The 26,305-nt window shown below is 46.1% G+C and overlaps 1 protein-coding gene across 3 annotated transcripts in view; it reads left to right on the forward strand.

The window, feature by feature from the left end:
- wdfy3 (WD repeat and FYVE domain containing 3) overlaps positions 1-26,305 on the forward strand; it is an 87,268-nt gene that overhangs the window by 23,852 nt on the left and 37,111 nt on the right. For all 3 annotated transcript variants that reach the window (XM_060065789.1, XM_060065790.1, XM_060065791.1), the window contains 16 exons: positions 2,129-2,343; positions 2,472-2,584; positions 6,219-6,456; positions 6,784-6,884; positions 7,053-7,271; positions 7,792-7,973; positions 8,846-9,077; positions 9,379-9,539; positions 9,697-9,808; positions 10,104-10,294; positions 16,508-16,660; positions 16,928-17,001; positions 17,182-17,343; positions 21,362-21,456; positions 21,599-21,719; positions 21,962-22,179. In XM_060065789.1, coding sequence (XP_059921772.1) covers positions 2,129-2,343; positions 2,472-2,584; positions 6,219-6,456; positions 6,784-6,884; positions 7,053-7,271; positions 7,792-7,973; positions 8,846-9,077; positions 9,379-9,539; positions 9,697-9,808; positions 10,104-10,294; positions 16,508-16,660; positions 16,928-17,001; positions 17,182-17,343; positions 21,362-21,456; positions 21,599-21,719; positions 21,962-22,179 — 2,587 coding nt within the window. The remainder of the gene's footprint in view (positions 1-2,128; positions 2,344-2,471; positions 2,585-6,218; positions 6,457-6,783; positions 6,885-7,052; positions 7,272-7,791; positions 7,974-8,845; positions 9,078-9,378; positions 9,540-9,696; positions 9,809-10,103; positions 10,295-16,507; positions 16,661-16,927; positions 17,002-17,181; positions 17,344-21,361; positions 21,457-21,598; positions 21,720-21,961; positions 22,180-26,305) is intronic.

A 26,305-nucleotide genomic window follows, 5' to 3' on the forward strand; every position in this document is an offset into this window, starting at 1 on the left:
AGAGACCGTATCGTTCAGGTTATGCCTACGCCTGCTTGGCCTTATGGCTTCGGTGATATCAGTAGTGCATTTGGGTCTTCTGATGATGAGAGATTTTCAACGCTGGGTCGCAGCACTACGTCTGTGCTCCCGTCGCCACCTGAATCGCAAGGTGGAAGTAACACCAGCGTGTGTTACCGCTCTCCGCCCGTGGTCGGTGCGCACGGTTCTGACAGCGGGCGTCCCGCTGGGGGCGGTGTCGTCCAGAGTAACCATGACAACGGACGCGTCCTTGTCAGGGTGGGGTGCGACAATGATGGGCAGAGCAGTGAACGGCACCTGGAGTTGCGATCTAGCTCAGGCTCACATAAACCTCCTAGAACTTTGGGCAGTGTTCCTTGCTCTAAAACACTTCCTGCAATTTATCCACGGCTGCCATGTCTTGGTAAAGACAGACAATTCCACTGTAGTGGCATACGTCAACCGGCAGGGCGGCACTCGCTCACTGAAACTACACGAGTTAGCTCGAGAAATTATCTTGTGGAGCAGCACCAGACTCCTGTCCCTTCGGGCGACGCATGTACCGGGGGTCCTGAACAGAGGAGCAGATCTTATGTCCAGAGGAAACCCACTGTACGGGGAATGGACTCTTCATCCACAGGTTGTGGGACAAATATGGCGGAGATACGGCTTGGCAGTCGTAGATCTCTTCGCTAGATGCGCTGGCCCATCCGTGGCCAAACGTGCTGCTATATGCCTTCCCCCCTCTCAGCCTGATCTCCCCCACCCTAGCCAGGGTGAGAGAACAGAGTCTGTCGCTAATCCTGATAGCGCCGCGGTGGCCATCCAAACATTGGGTGGCGGAAATAGTGCAAATCCTGGCGGGCGACCCATGGCCCCTTCCCCTGCGCAGGGATCTCCTCTCCCAAGCGGGCGGGGAGATTTACCATCCGCACCCGGACCGCGTAGCGCTCTGGGCTTGGCCCGTGAGAGGTGGAACTTGAATGCGGCAGGCCTGCCTGCACAGGTTGTTAACACCATTCAGAATGTAAGGGCCCTTTCCACTCGCCGGCTCTACAGTGGCAAGTGGCGGGTTTTTGAGGACTGGTGCGACTCGAGGCACGCCATTCCATATCAGTGTTCCGTGGTGGACCTACTGTGTTTCCTCTGCGGAGGAGCAGAGACTCAATACATTATGCCCGGTACGGGCCCTCCATGTATATGTGAGTCGGTCAGCTGCTTTTCGGAAAGGGGATCAGCTGTTCGTGTCCTGGGCCACTCCCCATAGAGGCAAGCCTTTGTCCCGCCAGAGGCTATCCCACTGGATTGTGGAGGCTATATCTCTTGCTTATGAAAGTAGGGGCTTGCAGCCCCCCCATGGCTTGAGGGCCCACTCCACAAGGGGTATGGCTACTTCATGGGCCTTATTCAGGGGAGTGTCGGAGCATGACATTTGTGCTGCGGCGAGCTGGGCTACGCCTCACACCTTTGTTAGGTTTTATAGGCTGGATGTCTCAGGGCCTTCTGTTTCTCAAGCCGTGCTAGAGACGATCTCACCAGACTCAAAGTGATGTTTGCTGCCTGGCTGAATTTGCATAGCTTCGGGAGACATATGCAATACGGGAGTGGTCTATATCTCCCATAGTGAAACACCGAGCGAAGTTAGAAAAATAACTTTAGGTTACTTAACGTAACCCTGGTTCTTTGATAACAGAGTGAGGTGTTTCACCAACATTCCCTCCTTGCATTTACACGGAAAGAAACCGGTATAGAATGATTTGAGGAGGGCGGGTCGACTGTATAAGTGCAGGGGGCGGGACCCTGTGGCACAGTCCGACCTGTCTGTCAAGGACAGACGTGGTGCAATTGGAGCTTCCAGTAGTAGGTCACGCCTAGGCGATTCCCATAGTGAAACACCTCACTCTGTTATCAAAGAACCAGGGTTACGTTAAGTAACCTAAAGTTACGGTTTCACGCCAGCATGGGGCGATACATGTAGTTGGCTTATAGGCAAAGATGCGTAATAAGATACGGCTTATACAAGGGATTTCTGGTATTTTATAACGTATAACGCCATTCATCGCTCCTTTGGCTTGTAGAAAATGCGTCTGCTTTATTTTTTGCCAAATCCCTCTCCCTCTCTCTACAGCATGCGCTGGACCTGCAGCTGGCAGTGTCCAACCTGCTGCAGGTGCTGGTGCACAGCGAGAGGAACCAGCAGGTGCTGTGTGAGGCGGGGCTGCACCAGCGGCTGCTGCAGCGCTGTGGCCACGCGCTGGGGGACGAGGACCACCCCCTGCACCCTCCCCTCCAGAGGACCTTCGAGAGGCTGGCCTCCCAGGCCCTGCTGCCCATGGCCCTCAGGTAGGCGTCACACAGATAGACACTATACACGCACGTACCACGAATAATGCATGCATTACACAAGCACACGCATTAATCACACTCTCACAACTCTAACCTCTCTTCCTATCTAACCCCTCCTGCTGCAGGGAGTTCTTGCGGCTGGGCAACCCTCTGAACTGTGGGGCGTGGGATAAGAAGCTGTTGAAACAGTACCGCGTCCACAAGCCCAGCTCCCTGAGCTACGATGCTGAGATGAGAAGTAAGACCCTGGCATGCTCTGTACTAAACAAACACAACTTGAGCATTAATACATGCTCTGTTCTTCTAAACATAACTAGAGCATTAATACAGGCTCTGTTCTACTAAACACAATTAGAGCATTTTTTATTTTATTTTTTATTGGTAATCAACAACGCTTTACAAAAGGGAATACATACAGACAGTACAGACACTCAAACAAAAGGAAAATAAACACTACAACATTAATACAGGCTCTGTTCTTCTAAACACAGCTAGAGCATTAATACAGGCTCTGTTCTTCTAAACACAGCTAGAGCATTAACACAGGCTCTGTTCTTCTAAACACAACTAGAGCATTAATACAGGCGCTGTACTGAACACGACTAGAGCAATAATGCAGGCTCTGTTCTTCTAAACACCACTAGAGCATCATACATGCTCTGTTCTTCTAAACACAACTAGAGCACTACTACAGGCTCTGTACTAAACACAACTAGAGCATAAATACAGGCTCTGTTCTAAACACAACTAGAGTATTAATACAGACTCTGTACTAAACACAACTAGAGCATAAATACAGGCTCTGTTCTTCTAAACACAACTAGAGCATTAAAGGGGTAGTTTGGAATTTTGGACATAGGGCCTGATTCCCAAGTTAGCCTTGGTGTTCTTTATCATTGGAGACAGTTTCCAACACATTTCATTCAGTCCTTGTAGTTGCAGAGTTCGCTCGTGCTAGGCTGGCGAACGGCAACGGGCAATACTAGCCTGCTAATAAAACAGTCTTACCCACTCCACAGTACACCCGAGGTAAATCAATTATAACGCCAGACCAGTGGCGGCTGGTGGAATATATTTGAGGGGGGGCTGAACGTTTGCATTCCAAACCCCTGTAGGGGGGTCTGGGGGCATCCTCCCCCACAAGATTTTTTTGTGATTTTCACAAACAAACAAAGCATTCTGGTGCATTCTGACAAAATAGTAAAGGCAAATAAAGAACATTTACTTACAAAGACGAATGGGGCCAGGGAACTAAGTTTTAAGTTAATTTTTTGCCTTGTAGAAATCAGCAACATTAAGAGTGCAGATACATCAACATAACTTTGAATTACATTCTCTCTCTCTCTGTGTGTGAGTGAGAGAGAGAGAGAGATAGAGATAATGGGTGAGTGTGTTACGACCAAGCCATTGTGTTGGTAAACGTCACTCTTAAATATATCTACAGTCTGCATTAGTATGCATTTAGAGCAATACAATGAAATATGAATTCCACAAAATTCATGTAAATGTGCAAACTTTTGTGTGTGGTTGTTGAAGACACACTTAAGGCATGATACCAACATAGGTTTGCAGAGGACTACATACAGTACAATATGCACACTGAAGGCCTGATGCCACCATAGGTTTGCAGAGGACTATATACAGTATGTACACTGAATAGGTTTGCAAAGGACTGTATACAATATGAACACTGAAGGCCTGAAGCAACCATAGGTTTGCAGAGAACTATATACAGTATGTACACTGAATAGGTTTACAGAGGACTATATACAATATGCACACTGAAGGCCTGATGCCACCGTGTTGGGAGAGAAATATATACAGTATGTACACTGAATAGGTTTGCAGAGGACTGTATACAATATGCACAATGAAGGCCTGGTCCCACCATAGGTTTGCAGAGAACTATATATAGTACACTTGAAAGGGGTGGGGGAAGGTTGTGAGGGTCTGCAACCAGTGTCCATCTCAAGGGAAATACATATAGGCTAGTGGAATAAATAGAAGTTGCTTACCTCTAGCATGGCTAGCTTCACACAGTTGTTCATATGCACTCTTGCTCGCTTGTGTTTTTTTTTATCCGTTCTGACAGATGTTTCAGGTCTGTCAACCCTGTCTGTGTCCACGAACTATCACACACACTTATTTTAAAAAGTATACAAGGAAAGCAAAAAATTGCATTGGCATACCCGCAGCTAGTTAGCCAAGCCTGAACCAAACTCTGGAAAAACTTCTCTTGTAGGCTCTATCCTTTTCTCTTGCTTGTTGGGTTATGTTCACTTCTGGCTTTTCTGCTCTGAGTTCTTTACTTGCAATTTTTCTGCAAATGTTCTTCTTTCGAAGGGATTCATAAGCAAAGACTTAACTGAATTTGGGGCTAGCTGAACTCACAGGGAAACAGTGGTAGCAGTACTCAAAGTCGCCATCTTGCTGATCTCTGCGGTAATGGCAAATGCGCGGTTACGCGCAGTGGACGGTGCACTGCGCTTGGGGCTATATCTTGAGCGCCCCAAAGCCATACAATTCGACGACGCTGATTGGCGAAATTATGTACTATTCTGCCTAGCAATAATATAATAATAATTCAGGCATGTGGGGCTGAGCGAACTGCCCCCCACGGAAGACATCTACTTCACCAAAATGAACGTTGAACATGTAAGTGAAGGAAGATTTAATTATGGGGGATTCTAAAGATATTCTAAAGTAAATGCATTATTCGAATGCAATTATATAGATTAATTCTCAAAATGAGAAGATTATTAAAAATAATATATATAAATATATTTAAAAAGAAAAGATGGCCGGTCGGCGGGAGGGCGGTGCCCCAGCGCCCTCTATAGGCGAGCCGCCACTGCGCCAGACTATAGATGTAAATGTCTGTGTTGATAGAATAATGTTAGAACTAAAACAAACCCTGCATCGCATGAATCATCACATTTTGAGGGACTACTTTCTCAGCAGCAGCGAAATTTAACCTAGGTATCAGTCCACCGCTGCCGTAGCCTACTACCAGGAATATAACACTGCTGCTGAGACACAGCAAGTCCCTCAAAATGCAATGCAATGCAAGGTTGGTTTTAATTTGAACATTATTCTATCAACACAGACATTTACATCAACCTTCTGGTGTTATAGTTGATTTGCCTCGGGTGTACTGTTGAGTGGGTAAGACTGTTTTATTAGCAGGCTAGTATTGCCCGTTGCTGTGCGCTAGCCTAGCACGAGCAATCTCTGCAACTAGAAGGACTGAATGAAGTATGTTGAAAACTGTCTCCAATGATAAAGAACACCAAGGCTAACTTGGGAATCAGGCCCTATGTCCAAAATTCCGAACTACCCCTTTAATACAGGCTCTGTTCTTCTAAACACAACTAGAGCATTAATACAGGCTCTGTTCTAAGTAAGGCAAGGCAAGGCAACTTTATATAGCACTTTGCATACACAAGGTAAGTAACATAACTAGATCATTAATACAGGCTTTGTTCCAGTAACATAACTTGTCATTAATCCAGGCTCTGTTCTACTAAACACAACTAGAGCATTTGTAAAGGCCCTGTTCTACTAAACACAACTAGAGCATTAATGCAGGCTCTGTTCTTCTAGACACAACTAGAGGATTAAAGCAGGCTCTTTACTAAAAAGCACTCGAGCTTTAACACAGACTCTGTTCTACTAAACAAAACTAGAGCATTAAGCCCTGTGATAATGCCCTTATGATGACACTTCTGATCATTCCCTGAGTCCTGTGATAACTGATGGAGCCCTGTGATAATGCTCTTGCGGTCTTTCCCTGAGCCCTTTTGTTAAGTGATGGATTCCTGTGACAATGCACCTGAGATAACGCCCCCTGCTGCTGTGCCCTCCCCCCGCAGGCAGCATGACCACGTCGATGGAGGGCTTCGGGCCCGACAGCGTGTTTACCACGCCGGGGGAGGACAGCAGTCAGTACCGGATCAGCCGCAGCCTGGTCCGCTCCAGCGAGGACAGCACCGTCCCCCTCACCCGGGTGAAGTGCCTGGTATCCATGACGACGCCCCATGACATCCGCTTGCACGGTTCAGCCGTCACCCCGGCCTTCGTAGAGTTTGACACGTCGCTGGAAGGCTTTGGGTCAGAACCTTTTCATGGACAATTCATTAATTATTATTATATATATTATATTATTCATACTAACCATTTTGTCTGTATGGGTTATTTACGTATATCAAATTATCGGTTAGTCAGGTTCTTTTAACCCCTGAAATTCTCTGACACTGACGTTGTTGTTGACGACAAGGTAAACTTATACATATGCCTCTATTGTTCATATCGGTTAAAGCTTTACTTGTCTGTTTCATTGGCTGTGTCTCATCCTGCTCTATTCTCATTGGTCATGGCCGTTCTTGGTGTTTTCTCATTGGTTGTATCTCTCTCTGGTCTCTTCTTATTGGTCTCCAGGTGTCTGTTCCTGCCCAGCTTGGCTCCCCACAATGCCCCCACCAACACCACCTCCAACTCCGCCCTAAGTGAGGGGGCGGTACCAAGCGGCCGAGGAGCAGGTAATGTTATACTTCACTGGAGGATTGGTATGAATTGCATTTCCACAATAGCAAGAAATATTTCTTGACCTGAAGGTGTTCTATTGAACCACTTGTTTTTTATTGGTGTCATATCCTTTCTTTTTCTGCACCCCTCCACCTGTTTCCTTTCTCTCCCCTACCCTTCAGGGGAGAGGGTGTTCCCCCCAGCGTCCGGCCTCACCTACTCCACCTGGTTCTGTGTGGAGCGCTTTAGCTCCGCCCCCCATCTCCACCCCCTGCGTCTGCTGACAGTGGTGCGACGGGCATCGGCCTCAGAGCAGCACTACGTCTGCCTGTCCATCACCCTTTCGCCTAGCGACCGCTCGCTATCCGTCTCCACCAAGGAAGAGCTGCTGCACTCCTACTGTGAGTCTGGTGTGAGTGAGTGCTGTGTGTTCATTTTGTGGAGATGTGTGTGTGTGTGCGTATGTGTTTTTGTGTGTGTGTTTTTTCTCACTCAAAATTATTGGTTTTGTTTTTCAGTCACAACAGATATCCTGCCCTCAAATTGCATTTCTAATTGCTTAATTGGCCTGAAAGTTAGTGAGACAATATGGCCAAATGAATAGCATTATAACCCCAGTGATAAACAATAAAAAAAACTCAAAAAACAATGGTGTAGAAGGCCAATAAATAAATGTGATTAAACTTGTTATGTAGTCCCCTCTTTAGGGCATCACATCCTCTCTGTAGTCTGTTTATATCTATCGTGACTGGTGAATTGTGAAAGTGACTGTCTTTCTCCATGGCAAGGCTATGGTGGTATAGACGCCAGGTGTGAGTCTATACCTGGTCGGCGTCTCTCTCTCCCCGTCTCTGTCTCTCACTCTCTCCCCTTGCTCTCCCCCCCTGCTCTCTCTTTCTCTCTGTCTCTGTCTCTGTGTAGCCGATGAGTCCAGAGAGGAGGGGTCTTTCTACGAGCTTCTTCCCTGCTGTGCGAGGGTCCGTTGTGCGGACCAGATCCTGGAGGGCCAGTGGCATCACCTGGTGGTGGTGATGAGTAAAGGCATGCTAAAGAACAGCATGGCCTCGCTCTACCTGGACGGACAGCTGCTCAGCACTGTCAAGGTATCCCAGCCTCCCTACCTCTGTTGCCGCTTTCACACCAAAAAGAACCGAGAGCCAGTTCCGGGCTGGTGCTAGGGCCAGTTCCAAACTGGTTCCAGCCTTACCCCAGTTAAGAACCGGTTGGTTTCACACCGGCGAGAGCCAGCCACGGAGCCGGCGAGAGCAACGTCATGACGTCACTGCAAACGTTTGCTTACGTCTCCGCTTTACCAGCAACCCTCGCAGTTTCAAACAACAAGAACAATGGTGGAACTTTTTCTGGACCTCGGCAGAAGACCAAAATCCAAGGAGACAGGTTGTCTCCTCCACGGTCCACTGTGATTTTGTCTTAGCGTCCATCGTTCACTTCGGTGATTTAAAAATGCCGCCCTTCGTTGGTCTTCCTGGGATAACCCCGCCCCCTGCCCCCTGCGTAAAAGCGGTTCTCGTTCTAGCCCAGCTCTAAAGTGGGGCCAGAGTTGAACCGGTTTTTAGGGGCCGGAGCCGGTTCTTTGGCGGTGTGAAACGAAAGCCCTGGCCCTAGCTCCGAACTGGCCCGGAACCGGCCCCGATTTTGCGGCGGTGTGAAAGGGGCATGTGTTCCTCTTCCTCGCCTTAACTCTACCTCACGCTCTCTCTTTCTCCCTCTCTCTACCTCCATCTAACCTCTCTCTCTGTCTACCTCACTCTGTCTCCCTCTCTCTGTCTCCCTCTCTCTACCTCCATCTACCCTCCCTCTTTCGGTCTCCCTTTCTCTATCTCCCCCTCTACCTCCATATCTCCTCCTCTCTCTGTTCCCCTCTCTACCTCCATCTCCCCTCCCTCTCTGTCTCCCTCTCTACCTTCATGGTGTGTGTATACGTCCCTCTAATCAGTGTGCTGTGTGTCCCCAGCTCCACTACGTCCATAGTGTCCCCGGGGGCTCGGGCTCAGCCAACCCCCCGGTGGTGAGCACGGTGTACGGCTACATCGGTACGCCCCCCGCCCAGCGGCTGGTGTCCTCCCTGCTGTGGCGCCTGGGACCCAGCCACTTCCTGGAGGAGGTGGTGCCCGCTCCTGGGGTCGCCGCCATCTATGAGCTGGGACCCAACTACGTGGGCAGCTTCCAGGCTGTCTACCTCCCCTGTGAGTAGGCTAGGGGTCTACCAGGGATCTGCTAGGCTCGCTAGTTAGCTAGCTTGCTAGTTATTATAGGATCTAGGTTTTTTAGGTGCTGGGTTCTGTTAGGGGCTGGGTTCTGTTAGGGTCTGAGTTATTTTAGTTTTTTTTTTTTTTTGGGGTCTGGGTTGTTTAGGGTCAGGTTTATTATCCTCTGTCTATCTGTCTATCTTTCTCTGTTCGTCTCTCTATGAATGTTATTCTGTCTGTATTTCTGACTCTCTATGTCTGTCAGTCTAATTGTCTCGCTCTCTGACAATGTCTCCAGGTAGGGACTCCAAGACGGAGGGTGTTCCCCCCTCTCTGGTGTCTTTGGTCCCAGAGGAGAAGGTGTCCTTCAGCCTCTATGCCGTCTCCGTCTCCTCTCTCACCGTGGCCAAGATCAGGAAGGTCTACAACAAACTGGACAGCAAAGCCATCGCTAAACAGGTCAGTTCAAAGATCACCTCCACTCACACCTCGGTGAGTCTCCTCTCCTCCTATACCTGTGACCTCGGGATGGATTTGGTGGTGACAGTAACGTTTCACTAGTCGTGGAGGTCTGTCTGGTCTCTATTGACTCCTGTCTGTCCTGCCTAATTTCCAGCTCGCCGTGTCGTCTCATGAGAATGCCACTCCGGTCAAGTTGATCCATAATGCCGCTGGCCACCTCAACGGCCCCGCCCGCACCATTGGAGCTGCTGTGATTGGTTACCTAGGTAACCCAAACATCCTGTTTATAACCTAAACTCTAAACTACTAAACTCCTTGTTCTTTAGCGTTCTGTATATAGATCAACTTGCAGCATGGCAAGTAGAATTTAGGAATGTTGAGGTTGACATCCTGGAGAATGATGAGGTGGAACAAGAATGATGGGCCTCAGACTTCGTTGTAGAGTTTGTTAGAATATGCTACTTCCAAGGGACTAGTCTCTACTAACAAAAGTATTCTGCTTGCTATTCACTGCAGCATTTTTATTCTCTAACTTGTTCTCCAATCTTTGTGTTCTATCAGGAGTGCGGGCCTTCATGCCAAAGCCCGTGGCCACCAACCTGCAGTACATCGGTGGGGCGGCGGCCATTCTGGGCCTGGTTGCCATGGCGTCCGATGTGGAGGGGTTGTACGCAGCAGTCAAGGCTCTCGTATGTGTTGTTAAGAGCAACCCTCTGGCCAGCAAGGAGATGGAGCGCATCAAAGGATACCAGGTCAGACCAATCACTTCAACATATTGGGCCCTATTTTTTAACGGTCTGAAACGCAAGTGGGAAGCGCGAAGCGCAAGTAGCTTTGTGGGCGGTTCTACGGCGCTATCGCTATTTTACAGGCGGATAAATGACACTTGCGTCGCGGCGCAAGTGTCAAAAGGGTTGGTCTGAAGCAGCCTAGTTACTCGTAGGTGTGGTTTGGGCGTAACGTCCAACAAACCAATGAGAGTGCCAGCTCCCATCCCCTTTAAGAGCCATGAGCGCATTTGAATCGGACGAGTTGATATTTTGACAGCGCGTCTGCAGTCTCCGATGAGACAGATGCACATGAATTTCAAACTGCAAATGGCTCAGTTTATTGCCAAATAATATGGCCTAATTCACACATGGAATAAGGGGTTTTCTTCCACAACTTCAGAAATACTAAGTCCTCAAATAAATTTCGGCAAAGAAAACGTATATGATATAACATATGATATGCGGTAACTGTGGTTCTATTTAATGATATACGCAATACATTATAAACATTGTTTCTTATCAGTATTGTATGCTATCCTAATATGCATGTGTCCCCGCGGTAATAGACATTGCCATTGATTGTATTATGCGTTACGTGTTTAGTTTGCGTGTGTTTAAACAGAGCACACACGCGCGCGCGCCCGCATTCATTCATTCTTTTTAACACGCGGTAAAACAATGTTTTTCACAGTCAAATACTCATCAATCCTAAAAGTTATGGGCATGTAGGCCTACACGATGTCTCTGTCAAGAAAATATGTGTTTGCTGTACGGTGTTTGCAGATGCATTGATTTAAAAGTACAACTTATTACCGCTGCATCAGCTGTTCTTTCCCAAATAATTTACCAAGAATGTGCGGCTAGGTAGATGGGAGAAGCAAAGTGTATGCGCGAGGTGCACAAGCAATCCGTATGCATCGCATGCGCATGTATGCATGCGCCCTTAAAATAGCATCTGAACAACGCGCCACTGACTTTAAACCAGGTATTTCCTGGTCAGTAGCGCAATGGTATTCAGAAACGGCAAAATACCGTTTGCGCCAGAACACGCCTCCTCCTTCCGCCGAACCGCCCCTTGGGGCGCATGATCAATCCCTAATTCACCGGCGAGTGGCGGTGGTGGGAAAAGAACGCTCTGCGCCAGTTGTAAACTAGCAACGACACATGCGCCAGTGACTAAGTCACTTGCGCCGGATGCAAGATAGGGCCCATTGTCTTAAAGGGGACATATTATGAAAACAACACTTTTCCTGGGATTTGGGGTGTTGTTTTGGGTCTCTGGTGCTCCAACATGGATACAAACTTTGAAAAAAGTTTGTGCATGATTTTTTTTGAGTGAGACATGCATTTCTGAAAGTACCCCGCCTAACGGTTACCAAACGAGCGAGTCACTTTCGGCGCCCCCTCCTACGTAGGAAGGGGGCACAGTTGAATATTACCTCCCACTTCCCCACTCCCCTCCATTCAGAGCATAGCTAAGATTTTGTGGACCAGCGGACGAGCAGCTTCGGTGGGGGGAACTCGGCGGCAGCAGCCCTGCAGCTAAGGTCCGGGAGTACAATCCCTTTCTCTGCCGGACTGCCGCCGAAGCTTCGGCGGCAGTCCGGCAGCTCCGGCGGTGTACATCGGGAGCTGAACTGCCGCCGAAGCTGGCAGGTCCGGTGGGTCTCGGCAGCAGTCTGGCAGCTCCGGCGCGGGGAGCATGGCGGCAAGTCCGGCAGCTCAGCTCCCGGAGTACAATCCCTTTCTCCTCCATGTTACAGTTCATGGACTTCAGAGAGTCAAGGCCAAAGTTCCTTTCCCCCAATTCCTCTCAACCATGGCCGAGATATCCCCCACTACGAGTCTCTACTTGTTGTGGAAGTGCCAGAGACGTCAGACGCAGTCTTTATGATTCATAATATCATCCGAGGCACACATAGCTTCTGGCCTTGATATTAGATATAATATTATATAAATACTAGTGCGGTCAAGCGATTAAAATATTTAATCGCGATTAATCACATTAATGCCATAGTTAACTCGCGATTAATCGCACACACGCACACGGTGGCAGAGTGGTAATCAGGAGAGTCGGGAGAATTCCCTTTGGGCTGATTACTGCGGGATAACAATATTTTGTTTAGAAAAGTTCCTTGCAGCGCCGTCCGGCAGCCGCAACCTCCCACTCACTCAACAAACTGTCAACGTCGCAACCAAGTCGATTTTGTCTAGAGGGGAGTAACTGAGCGGCCCCTCCCAAAGTGGTACAGCCCAGGTGGGCCTTGAACTGCGATTGGTCAGAAAGACGTAACAGCTAATGACAACATTGATCTCTCGTGCAGCAGGCTCGAACAGAGTGACACACAAACACACACACACTTTTAAGTTTGGACAGCAAAGTTTGGACAGCAAAAACTTTGAGTTTTTCACCCGCTCCGTATCCTTGCTTGCCCCAACAAGTTTGTGCGGCGTGCGTGTTGTTTTGTTTACGGTGCAGCGTAGCATTAATCGCGCGATAAAATAATTAACGCTGTTAAAATTGGTTTGCGTTAACGACGTTAATAACGCGTTAAACTGACAGCACTAATAAATACCCATATATAATATTATTATTATTATAATATGGTACAGATATAGAGCTCCAGGAGTCCGCAAACGGCAACAATCCCTTCTCCTCCATGCTGTGGTTCAGTCTGACAGCTCATTGGTCAATGGGCAGCAGCTCATTTGCATTAAAGCTACAGGCACCAGAAACAGCGCATTCTGAAGGCACTGAAGCAGAGGGGAATAGCGGTAGGCGAGATTTTTTTCCTAAAAGCTATTTCCAGCAAACAGCTTCAAAAACATGGTTTCTGTAACTCAAATATTAAGTTTGCTTGTTGGGAAAACACCATAATATGTCTCCTTTAAATCCTTGTTCTCAAGTCCGGGCTATAGGTCTATTTAAGGCTTTAGAATAAGTCATGGTGTTTGGTGGGTCCTTGCCCTACAATAATTCATGGTGTTTGGTGGGTCCTTGCCCTACAATAATTCATGGTGTTTGGTGGGTCCTTGCCCTACAATAAGTCTTAGTGTTTGGTGGGTCCTTGCCTTACAATAAGTCATGGTGTTTGGTGGGTCCTTGCCCTACAATAAGTCGTAGTGTTTGGTGGGTCCTTGCCCTACAATCAGTCATGGTGTTTGGTGGGTCCTTGCCCTACAATAAGTCTTAGTGTTTGGTGGGTCCTTGCCTTACAATAAGTCATGGTGTTTGGTGGGTCCTTGCCCTAGAATTAGTCATGGTGTTTTCCTGGGTAATACTCAAACTGTGTTTTTTAACCTTTGAGGTACTAATTATGTGGATGATCGTTTAAAATAAATATATTCTAAATATTGTTCACTAAATGTAGTATTATGAATTGTAGGGCTCTGGGATATGATTATATCTATCAATTATACAGTATATATATTGTATATATATATATATAATTTTTTTTTCCTATCGTTATTACCGTTATTCTACTTAACGCCAAAATGTTACATCATTCAGAGCCTGCTTTACGTTCAGTACACATTAGAGCTTAGATCGGGCCCAGAAAAATCAAGCCCGACCCGAGCCCGTGCACGTTCTGTCCGAGCCCGGCCCGGCCCGACACATTAACTGTAATTATGAGCCTGAGCCCCGATTTCAACCCAACATTTTTTTTAATACATCTGTAACTTTGTACACATTTGTTACTTAGGCCTACTGTGATATATATGTAAGGGATAATGTATTGAACGCCGGTCATTATCAGGAAAATAAGCCAAGACAGGGCGAACAGGACACGGACGCGCAGCGGAGGTGTCTTGCTTCGCCCTGAAGGGGCTTATTTTCGATAATGACCGGCGACGTTCTATACATTATCCCACTTATTACCCGGCTACTTGAAAAAACAAAAAAATAACTTCACATGGTGTGTCTTTTTACAATTTATTCGTTACTAGCATTCGTAGTGTTGAGCAGCAGAGAAATAGTCTGTCAAAGACGTTAACGTCGCTTAGCAACCGAAGACGCTGGGGTTGACAAGTTAGACTACTACCCATGCAAGTGAACGGAGCGTTCCACGGCATTGAGAAGACCTGTGTACTTAATAATATTTCTGTTTATGGCATAGATTTTTTCCTCAGATTATGCCAATAAAGCAATGATTTAAAAAAAAAAAAAAAAAAAAAAAAAAAAAAAAAAAAAAACACCAACGCTCGATCACAGGCCCGGCCCGAGGATAGTGGTGGGAAATATCGACTCGACCCGGCCCGCGGGTCGGGTCGGGTCAGGTCGGGCCTGGTTCAGGCTCGGGCAGAGAATCTAAACTCTTGTACACATGTGAGACAAATACAGAAACAAACATGGAGGAGTGGGAAACAGAAAGGAGGCAGTCTGAGGCAGAACAAGAGTCAAGAGATGCAACCTTTTGAAAGAAAAACAAATCTCACACGGGTTGAAAGAGTCTTTAGTGTGTGGATATGTGAAGCTTGTTCTGGACAGCTGTTGATTTTGTTGATCGTGACCGAGAGAAGGTTGGGCTTCTCAGTGTAACGCTACGGTGTGTGTGGATGTCTTGGGCTCCACCTGTGCAGCGTTTTATTCAGATTTCTGTGTGAGAGAGGGTTAGGCCAAGTAATCCAATGGTGTGTGGCGCATTTCCTATGCAACACCACTCATTATAGCGCTCATTCACAACAACAATACTAAAAAGTATCACAAAGTTGCCATTGGTTGTACCTAGGGATCGACCGATATGATTTTTTAGGGCCGATACCGACTTTTTTTCATCAGCCTTAGCCGTTAACCGATACGCCGATACCAATTTTCTTGGGCTGATATTTGGAGCCGATGCTACCCTGGAAATCCAGAGTTCTCATGAGAGCAGAATTTGAATTTGCTCAGCGAGTCACTATGGGAACGAGAAATATACTTGTGTATATTCTGGGCCTCCCCTGGCCCAGAACATTAATCAATCACATCGATGTATAAATATAGGCAGGCCAAAAGCGTTGGTTTTTTACCGACCGGATACGGCAAGCGTCTTATCTATCGGCCGATACGATACACATAAAAAACGCAAATATCGGCAGATTATATTGGCCGGCCGACATATCGGTCGATCCCTAGTTGTAACACCCCACCCTTCTTCCTAGAACGCTCAGCCCAAGATATATGAAATGACCATATCGTGATCTAAGTTCTTGTCCTCTTCGCACAGCTCTATTGGCTTGTTATTGATTAAAAATATAGTGTCCTTTTGTGCATACAATGGTATGTTTACCTTTTTGTATTGTGAAACACACTGGGAGAACTGGGAGCATAAGCAGCAAGGGTGACTTTATCCTTCCGATGTCTCAACCTGGCCATGGCCTTCTTGCATTAATCATCTTATAGGGGGGAGTGCCAAGAGGGCGTTGGCACTCTTTGCTCAGCCACTTGTGTATTTATCTAATGTTTACTATTTTCAGATGAGGGGGTTCAAGAAATGAATAATTATAGGTTGGGAATCACTGCTCTAGAATAAATCATTATAGTGGGTTCCTACTTTAGAATCAGTCAGTTTGATGAGTCTTCACTCTCAATAAGTCAGTGTTTGGTGAGTGCTTGCTCTATACAGTAATTCAGTGTTTGGTGAGTGCTGGCATTCTATAAGTCAGTGTTTGAGTGTTTGCAATATAATAAGTCAGTGTTTATGAGTGCTTGCTCTATGTTAATTCAGTGTTTTGTGAGTGCTTTCTCTATAGTAATTCAGTGTTTTGTGAGTGCTTTCTCTATAGTAATTCAGTGTTTTGTGAGTGCTTTCTCTATAGTAATTCATAGGGCTGGGTATAGCCAGTAAACTCAGAATTGTATGTCTTGATGCGATTCGATTTCGATTTGATATTGATCCAATTAGTTCGATTTCGATTCAATAATACTTACAGATGACAAAAATACCTCAATATTATTTAGAATTAACCATTTCAAAATTAATTAAACCATTTCATTGTGCTCAACGAGCAAAAAGGAAACACACCATTGTATAGTATTGTTCCTGAGCTAAACTTCCTGAGCTAAGCATAAAATCGATATTTTTACCTAGCCCTATTCAGTGTTTTGTGAGTGCTGGCTCTATTTGAGTCAGTGTTTGGTGTTTGCAATATAATAAGTCACTCTTCAGTGAGTGCATACTCTATAAGTGTGTTTGGTGTTCTTGTTTTCACCAGCTGCTGGCCATGCTGCTGAAGAGGAAGCGCTGGCTGTTGAACAGTCACATCCTGCACCTGACCTTCTCCCTGGTGGGCACCGTGGACAGCGGCCACGAGACCTCCATCATCCCCAACTCCGCCGCCTTCCAGGACCTGCTCTGTGACTTTGAGGTCAGAACTATGTAGAGTATGAAAGTCTACATACTGACGTTAATCCTGCATCTTTTGATTAGTCAGCTTGTTTGAGTGTCAGCAGTCTTACAAAGGACTCTGTGGCTAGTTAACATTCTGTAGCCCGTTAGCCTGGTGCTGAAGGATGCTGAGAGTTGTGGGTAAGTCCGTAGAGGAAACATGGTTATTGGGGTCCAATGGATGATCTCCTGGTTGGTGCGGTCTGCTGCTGTGTGATCGTGATGAGGTGTTCTGGTGTGTCCTCAGGTGTGGCTCCACGCGCCCTATGAACTCCACCTGTCCCTCTTTGAGCACTTCATAGAGCTGCTTACTGAATCCAGGTAAGAAATCCTGCAGAAAATAATCTTGGCCATGATCTTGATCCAGTGTGTTGCCGCTAAAGAATCCAGGATTAGATGGACCATTTGTGTCTGGGCCAGGCCTTTTCATTCTTCTTGCTCTACCTGGTGAGTCCCCAAGGACTTATCTTTGACTGAGCTGTTGTGTGTTGTGCTCCATAGCGAGGCAGTGAAGAACGCTAAACTGCTGCGTGAGTTCCAGCTGATCCCCAGACTCCTGCTGACCCTGAGGGACACGTCTCTCTCCCAGCCCACCGTGGGAGCCATCGGCCAGGTGCTCAGCCTCCTGCTGCAGGGCTTCCCCCACCCCTACGACCTGCTCAGGTACAAATCTATCTATCTATCTATCTATCTATCTATCTATCTATCTATCTATCTATCTATCTATCTATCTATCTATCTATCTATCTATCTATCTATATACAGGGCTCAACAATAAGGATTGCCCGACGTCCCGGGGCAAGTAAAACGCCACGTCGGGCAATTAACTATGACCACCCACTTGCCCGTTTGGGCAAGTGGAGGACTCGAAGCAAAAAAAACCAATAACGATCATCAATAAAGTTGCCCCCTCTCCTTGCCCTCGTCGGATAATGCTTGTAAAGCTTGGTGTACTATTTGATTTTATTTGAATGTGGCTTCGGCCATTCAAAATCGAGATTGCGAGACTCCCGGCAGGTAGCGGGCACGCCGCAGTCAGTTGATGAAGAACTAGGAGATGGCTGCGTCCGAGCTCAAGCGTAAGCAAACTTTTCAAGCATCCTGGAAGAAGGAGTTCCCCTGGGAACTATGTTCTGCAAGGTTTGCCTTAAGTTCCCGTCAACGGCGGATAAAAGCGGTTTGTTTTTTAAAGGAACATCATCTTTCAGAAAGCAGATGCTTGAGTGTCATGATAAGAGCAAGCAGCATCTTGCTTGCATGGCAGCAAAGCGGGCTGCTGATAACCCGTCCTCCGGTGCCTTGCCGGTTCTTTTTACTAAACAGAACGCGGAGGCAAATGAGGTTATCACAAAGCTGATAATATAAAGATAAAATATTACAAATTACCTGAATCTTTGTCGTTATTTGATTGCCACTAATAAAAAAAAAATATATATTTGGGGCCAGTGAAAATTGACTTCGGGCAAGTAGAATTCAGACCCACTGGCCCGACCGGGCAGGTGGAAAAAAACCTTAGCGTTGAGCCCTGCTATACATACAGCATGAGTGACTAGACCTGGTTTCTGTCTCTACTGTATGAAATAAAGGGGAGAAAAACGTCAATGAAAATTTCTATCAAGTGTTGCTATTTTGAATGAACAGGGTACATACTTGTATACGCAATACAAAATGTACAAATAAAAAAGTGCAGCATCAAGTTGGTACCCTGAATGAGATATATTTTCCTTCATTTGTATGAGGGGACCTCCTTAAACATTTCGGAAAAGGGATTGTTCTGCTCCTCTACTTTGATACGCTCCCCAGATAACTCTGCAGAGCTTCTTTTGTGGAGGGATAATGAGGCTGGTTTCTTTCCTATGTGGATGGCCCTGCTTGCACTGCTTGAAACAGCAGGGAAATGGCAAACATATTGTTGTGATTATTACGTTTAAGTTACAAATATATCATAAAAAACATATTTATTATTTATTTTAACACGATTGAAAAAAGAATAAAAAAACATCATGAACAATTATTTGAAAGAAGATAACATAACTAATGTTCATGCTCCACAATTTCTTTGATTGGATCCTTGTAAACTCTCACAACAGGCTTCAACTAGGATAGGCAGGGATTTAAGCCTTTGGTCAAGGGCTGTAGCTCTGTGAAGTTAGTCCTGAAGATCCTAGAAGACGCTCGTCATCGTATGGCATAGATGAATCCAAAATGTAACACTACTTATTTGAAAGAGGGCGGTGGTTCTTCAAATCTACTTCTCACTGTCTCACTTGCACTCACTTTCACTCACTTTCCCCTCTCTTCTCCTGCTGGTATTTGAATACAGTGCGCTGATTGGCTCTAGGGAAATTCTGATATGCTCCCAAGATGTTCTGTGGATCTGAATGTACAACGTGCATGTAGACTTGTCTGCAGTGCAAAAAATATGTTTTGGAAATTATAGAAAAATGCTGCGGCTGACGTGTGCGTATTGAACCGTAGGGGGCATACAGAATGGCACGAGAAGCTACCGTGTATCATTGCATCCCTAATAAATATACACCTTTGCTGTACATTCTGAACAGAAGATATGAAAGATGCATAAGAGATGCAATGAGAGCTATATAGGAGATGAGCGATTTCAAGGAGATTTAGTGAGATGAGCTATATAGCTGAGATAAGAGATCGAGTTAAGAGAAATATAGGTGACATAGAATCAGATGTATGTGGATGAGAGAGATATGATAAGATCAGATGTAATTTAGATGAGATAAGATAATATCAGATCTAATATAGATGAGGGAGATATAGATGAGATAATATTAGATTAATATAGATGAGATGAGAGACTTAGATGAGATAATATCAGATGTATTATAGATGAGATGAGAGGGATATAGATGAGATAATATCAGATTAAAGGTCCCATGGCATGCTACTTTATGGATGCTTTAATGTAGATATTAGTGGCCCCTAACACAGTATTTGAAGACGTTCCAGAAATTCAGCCGTGGTGCTGATGTTTTTACAGCCACTACGAGCCAGTCGCACATTGAGCTTTTCCCAAACGCGCCATTTTGGTGTCTGAAGCTTTAATGCAAATGAGGAGGAGAGAGGCGGGTCAAGGAGGAGGGCGGGGGTGTGGCCCTGAGCAGCTTGCGGCCACGGTACCATGCGCTCTCATTACAGTGGATGTATCGCAATGGCGAGGCGCACACAGCCTTTGGCCGTGTTCTGTAAATATTCTAGAACACTCCGGGTGCTCCGGCGGGAGTCCTGGAGTTCTATATCTAAATAATATCATATTATACGTAGATATATATATCATATAATATTGATTATCACAACCAAAAGCTGTGTGCGCCTCCAGAAGATATTATGTATCTCAAGCAACTGCGTCGTGTTCTCTGACGTCTCTGGTTCTTCCACGTCCACATCAATCTGAAGTAGACTGAACCACGACATTGAGGGGAAAGGGATTGTTGCCCGCGATTGTTCCTTCTCAACCATGGCTGAGATATCCCCCACTACCAGTCTTGTTGTGGAAATACTAGAGACGAGAGTCCGACGGGTTATGCGCCATAATACCAACAGCAGAACGGTTATCAAAATAACAAAGTAGTGTACAACACTTGCGTTACAGTCCTGGAGCTCTATATCTAAATAATATCATTTAATACATAGATATCTATATCATATAATACATATTATCACGGCCAAAATTTGTGTGTGCCTCCAGACGATATTATGAATCACAAACTACTGCGTCAGGTTCTCCGACATCTCTGGTTCTTCCAGTTCCACATCAATCTGAAGTGGACTGAACCGCGTGCTGACTGCTGCCCACTGCCGGCTGCCCTCCGCTGGGTGGTGGTGCCTCGCGGCAGCAGGCAGCAGGGCCCCGGTGGGAGACAATGGCGGGCAACAATTCCTTTCTCCTCCATGTCGTAGTTCATGTACTTCAGGGAGTCAAGGCCAAAGTTCCTCTCCCCCAATTCCTTCTCAACCATGGCTGAGATAACCCCAACTACAGTCTTGTTGTGGAAATACCAGAGACGTCAAAGAACCGACGTGTTATGCGCCATAACATCAACAGCAGAACGGTTATCGAAATAACAAAGAAGTGTACAACACTTGTGTTACAGTGTCTGAAATCACACACCTATGGCGCTTGCACGGTCGTAGCTCATTGTCTCATTGGCGGGCCAAATTCTCTGGGCTGGCAAGGCAGAGAAAGGGGAGGTGGCATCTCCCCTTGTTACGACATACGGGGGAAAATTCCAAAACTGCGTGTCTGAGCTTTGTTTTTTCAAAGGCAGAGCAGAATGCCTAGTGCTTGTTTTACACCCAACACAATTTTTAGCTACTGGGGGGAGCATAGGTAGGTTAGGATAATTCATATTAATGTTAGAAATTAGTGAAATTTTCATGCCATGGGATCTTTAATATAGCTGAGATGAGAAAGATATAGATGAGATAGTATCAGATGTAATATAGATGAGATGGTATAGATATAGCTGAGATAATATTATATTGAATATAGCTGAGATGAGAGAGAGATATAGGTGAGATAATATCAGATGTAATATAGCTGAGATGAGAGATAGATAGATGAGATAATATCAGTTGTAAGAGATGAGATGAGAGCCAGAGATCAGAAGATGCATGGAGATTGAATGTTTTTCAAACCATTCTGCTCTCCAAGGTTCGGCCAGTTCATCTCCTCCACCCTGCCGACGTTTGCTGTGTGTGAGAAGTTTGTTGTCATGGAGATCAGCAACGAGGAGAAGATTGACGGAGGTAACATCTTCAGCTTACCCTATCCCTAACATAATTAGTTTGAACAAGCCAAGTGTTAAGACGGAAGCCGGATCATGATGATGATAAGGAGGATGATGATGGTTGCCTCACTGGGATAGCATTCTTCTTCTGGGGTGTTCAGGGAATGACGAGGACTTTGGAGGACTGCTGTCAGCCAACCTGATCCTTCTGAGGAACCGACTGCTGGACATCCTGCTGAGACTTCTCTTCACATCTAAAGACAAGGCCACCATCAACCCCCAGTAAGATACTTCTAAATAGATATTAGATATTACAGCCATATATAATTATCTATATACCTATATAATTATTTGATCATGAGCATAATCATTGAAAACAATACCATAATATATCATATATATATATACACAAAATAAAACCCATTATATTATAGAATATTACATAAAAAATAATAACATTATTAATACATCCTATGAATGAATGATAATACTCCAGGTAAAGTTGTCTCTGTCGCCCCCTGCAGGGCGTGTGACGAGGTGGTGCGGACGCTGGGCTTTGATTGGCTGCTGATGTTCCTGGAGGAGCATGTGCACTCCAGCACGGTGACGGCGGCCCTGTGGATTCTGGTGGTGCTGCTGTCCCACAACAACATCCTGCACCGCTTCAAGGAGGGCCTGTGTGGGGGCGGCTGGCTGGACCACACCGACTCAGTCCTCACCAACAAGATCGGCACCGTGCTTGGTGAGAGGAGGCGGAGCATGGTTCAGGTGGTGGAGCGGGTCGGCTGGTGACCGGACGGTTGCTAGTTCGATTCCCGGCTCCTCCCTGTAGGGCTGGGCGATATGGACCAAAACTCATATCTCGATATTTTTGGTTCGAATGGCGATATACGATATATGCCATGATAAATAAAAATGGCTAGATATATTGCAAATAACAATAAATGTGAAAATAAAATGGTAGACAGAGAAGACAAGTCTTCCTATGTAAACTTGTATATTTCTTACAGGTTCTGTGCTAGGAAAACAAGCCTGTCAAATGTTTCAGGCTTCAGGGATGCCCTCTAACAGCTTACAATGTCACCACTGCAGCTGAAAACTCGCTCTGAGGGAGAACTGGTTGCTGGTACTAAAAGATACTTATTTGCTATCTTGCTAAGCGCTTCATATTCCCGCCACCATTTAAGAGGATCTGTATCACTCTCAATCCTAGCTGACGGCAAGTAGCTTGAAAGATCATTTCCAATTCTCTCCTGCTGTGTCAATGTGTGGTCACTGTGCTTCATTTGAAGTAGCTGGCTAGTGACTTTTTCTTCTTTGCTGCGTGTGGTGCCATTGAGAATGCTTGGTCTGCAGGCTCAGACAGAGTGTGCACAGCTGGGTCAGGCTGACGGCCTTCAGCTAAAAGAGACTTTGCCTTCACAACTTTTTGTTTCAAGGCGTCAACCCTGTCTCTTGGAATGTATGCATCTTTGAAGCGTGGCTCCACAAATGTGGCCATGTCCAAGAGGTCACTTGTGGCTGGATCATCAGTAAGGTAGTCCACAATGGTGGACTTTATTGACCTGCACAGCTCAGTGTCACCAGATGAAGGACAGGTCTGACATAGAAAAGGGTCACATAGTCCTCCCCTGACAAAGCGTCCGTGAACTCCTGGAGGGGTTTTAGAGCCTTCTAGACCATCTCCAGTACCTCAATGTCCTGCCATGTGACGATAGGTGCCGGCTCTTTTTGTCAGAGGAGAGGAACTTGGTGATTGCCACCTATCCTTCCAGGATTCTTTCGATCATCAGCTGCCTTGATCCCCAACGTGTGGCAGATTCTGTAATGAGCTGATGAGTTTGGAGGCCAGGCTGTTGCTGGACTTCAGAGAGAACCCTCCTCCTAGCCAGCTGCGAGATGCGTGACTTTAGCTAGTCTTTCTGCTAAGTTTTATCTGCACGTAGCTTACATCTCTGGCAGAACCTCCCTAGCAAAATGATCACAGCTGGGAAATTGGTACCGTGGGTCAATTGCTTTCAACATATTGATTAAACCCTTTTTCTCGACCACGGCTATAGGGACCGTGTCCTTTGCAATATGGAATGCCACCAGATTAGTTATATCGCGCCACTTCTTACTTTTACGGTCATAAGGCACGGCACTGATTAATGAAGCTTGCAACAAGCTTTGCTACGGGAGAGAGACATTCTGCGACTGCGAGCCTTTGGCCAGTCTTCATACAGCAGTCGCTGGTTCTGCTGCAGGTGACTTAAGAGATTTGTAGTGTTTCCACCTTTTTTCGTAACCTGTTTCCTGCACGCTTTACAAATCACGTTGTTTTGCTGTTCGTCTTGAATCCTAAACCCGAAATAACTCCAAATAACAGAGCCATTATTCTTTTTTTTGTTACCAACTGCTCACATTTTACTACCAGTATATTGCCCAGCCCTACCTCCTAGCTGAGTGTCGAGGTGTCCCTGAGGAAGACACCTCTCCCTGACTGCTTCGGACGAGCTGGCTGTCGCCTTGCATGGCTGACTCCGCCGTTGGTGTGTGAATGTGTGGTGAATGTGTGAATGTTGGGTAAAGCGCTTTGAGCAGACACTGGTAAGAAAAATGCGTGTATCAGCAAATTTACACCCCAGAGAAGTTGTAAACATTGCGGGTAGACGGGAAGCGGGACTTCTGCACTTCAGCACCGCCCACTGCACAGTCTGAACGTCACACTGTTACGGAATTAAAGATTGAGGGCAAGCGAGCTGTTTCAACACTTATCGAGGGGAGTTCTCGGAGGGAGAGAATACTCCCCCTGGCTCAGATTTAGATTTTTCTAGTTTAGCAGACGTAAAGCATGTATAAGTACATGTCATTTAACACTCTAGATCAAAGGGAAAAGTAGTAAAAGCATGATATCCCCCATTTAAAGAGTAAACCAAGTGTGGGTCGTTTTCTACTGCTCTCTGTAGCTGTCCATATGTAAACACTGAACATTAAATCCAAACTGTAAGGACAGCAGCAGACGCAGATTATCTCTGAATAGTTCTTAGTGGCTCAGAATAGGTGCCACTGAGTCACTCTAGCCTCAGGCCCTTTGTGGTGCTATTAAGCTAATGCTAGCAAATTGTCGAGCACTAATGTCAGCTAACACTAAGTAGGGCTGAGCCCGTATATTAGAATATTCTGATGTTTGTTCTTCACGTAAGTATTCCAATCTCAATTCGGTATTTGGATATTAGCATTGTGTTGTTTTATGAACACATTCAAATACGTGCCTTTGTGATTTATCCCCGGGTAAATAGCGCTAGTCCTGCCGTTAACAATTTCAAACCATATTTTTGCTTTGTGATTATCGTTTGGAAAATGTGGAAAATGTGGGTGTTCTGAAACTCTGCCTTAACCAAGTCGAACCTGTAACATAATTCACACATTCATACCAAGGCCACATATGCCCTTGCCAATTAGAAGAGGCTTCTTTCCCATGCTAAGGAGGGATCCGGAGCCTAGGGAGGCGTCCAGCTCATAAAGGAGGCCATTCATCATGTGTAAATTCTAGAGATATGAGCAGTCAAGATGTTCGAGAGACCCAGACGCTCAAGGGCGGCAGTAGCTCAGGAGGTAGAGCGGGTTGGCTGGTAACCTGAAGGTTGCTGGTTCAATCCCCGGCTCCTCCTAGCTGAGTGTCGAGGTGTCCTTGAGCAAGGCACCTAACCCTGTTAGCTCCCGACGAGCTGGCTGTCGCCTTGCATGGTTGACTCCGCCGTCGGTGTGTGAATGTGTGCGTGAATGGTGAATGTGAGGCAACATTGTAAAGCGCTTTGGGTGGCCGATGGTCAGAAAAGCGCTATATAAATGCAGTCCATTTACATTTGCATTTACATTTACATTCAAGGCCACAAGAACAAGTGTAATTCCCGCACATAGCCACAAACAAAGTTGCAATGCCAACACATAGCCGCAAGGGACAGCATAAAGACACATATGGGTATCCAGGGGGGCGGGAGTTCAGCACCATGCTTAGCCAATCAGAGCACATAACTGAGTAAACGCCTGCCCAGTAGATAAGTCACAACACATAGCCCAGGGGGCTAGAACGCTCCAGGTAACGCATCCTTCCTCCACGCATGCTCATACAATTCCCCTCCTTTTGCTTCATAGAGACTAGTCAAAAACATTACCAAATAAAGTGAGTTAAAGCGATCCTGATTCGGCAGAATTTTTCCAAAAGAAGACGGCAAACCCGGACTGAGGAGTAGATCCCAAAGCCACTAAAGTGATATTGTTGTTTTGCTATTTTGTATTCTTAAAGTAACACATTTGTTTAAAGGTCCCATGGCATGAAAATGTCACTTTATGAGGTTTTCTAACAATATGAGTACCCTTAGCCTGCCTATGGTCCCCCAGTGGCTAGAAAAGGCGTTAGGTGTAAAACGAGCAAGAGGCATCCTGCTCCGCATTTTGAAAAAACCAAGCTCAGGCGCGCCGACTTGGAATTTGGCCCCATATGTCATCGTGACAAAGTCATGCCCCTTCCGGTAGAGCCCATGGGACCTATGAGTTCGAAAAATATGAATGGGTTTCAATGGAAGTTTTCATGCAAAGAAAACTAAAAAAATTCACGAAGAAGTTTGATAATGTTAGGTTCTGTGTAAGGCCGCTTTGTGAACTACAGCTCGTCGCTGCTCTCGACGCGAATGATATACGTCACCCCCCGCACTTGGAACTCCGGTACAGACATGGCGATCTTTCTGCTCCACTTCACTGCTTTTTTCCAAGGGGAGGATAAAAGCATCGAAAGAGGTGAAAGTCATTACAAGTCGGGGCATGTGGAGAGTTTCAATCATGCCGATGGGGAGATTGTTGGTCATGTCCACGCTAGTCGCAGTGAC

The sequence above is a fragment of the Gadus macrocephalus genome, chromosome 11 (genome assembly GCF_031168955.1).
Source record: "Gadus macrocephalus chromosome 11, ASM3116895v1".
NCBI classification, from domain to species: domain Eukaryota; kingdom Metazoa; phylum Chordata; class Actinopteri; order Gadiformes; family Gadidae; genus Gadus; species Gadus macrocephalus.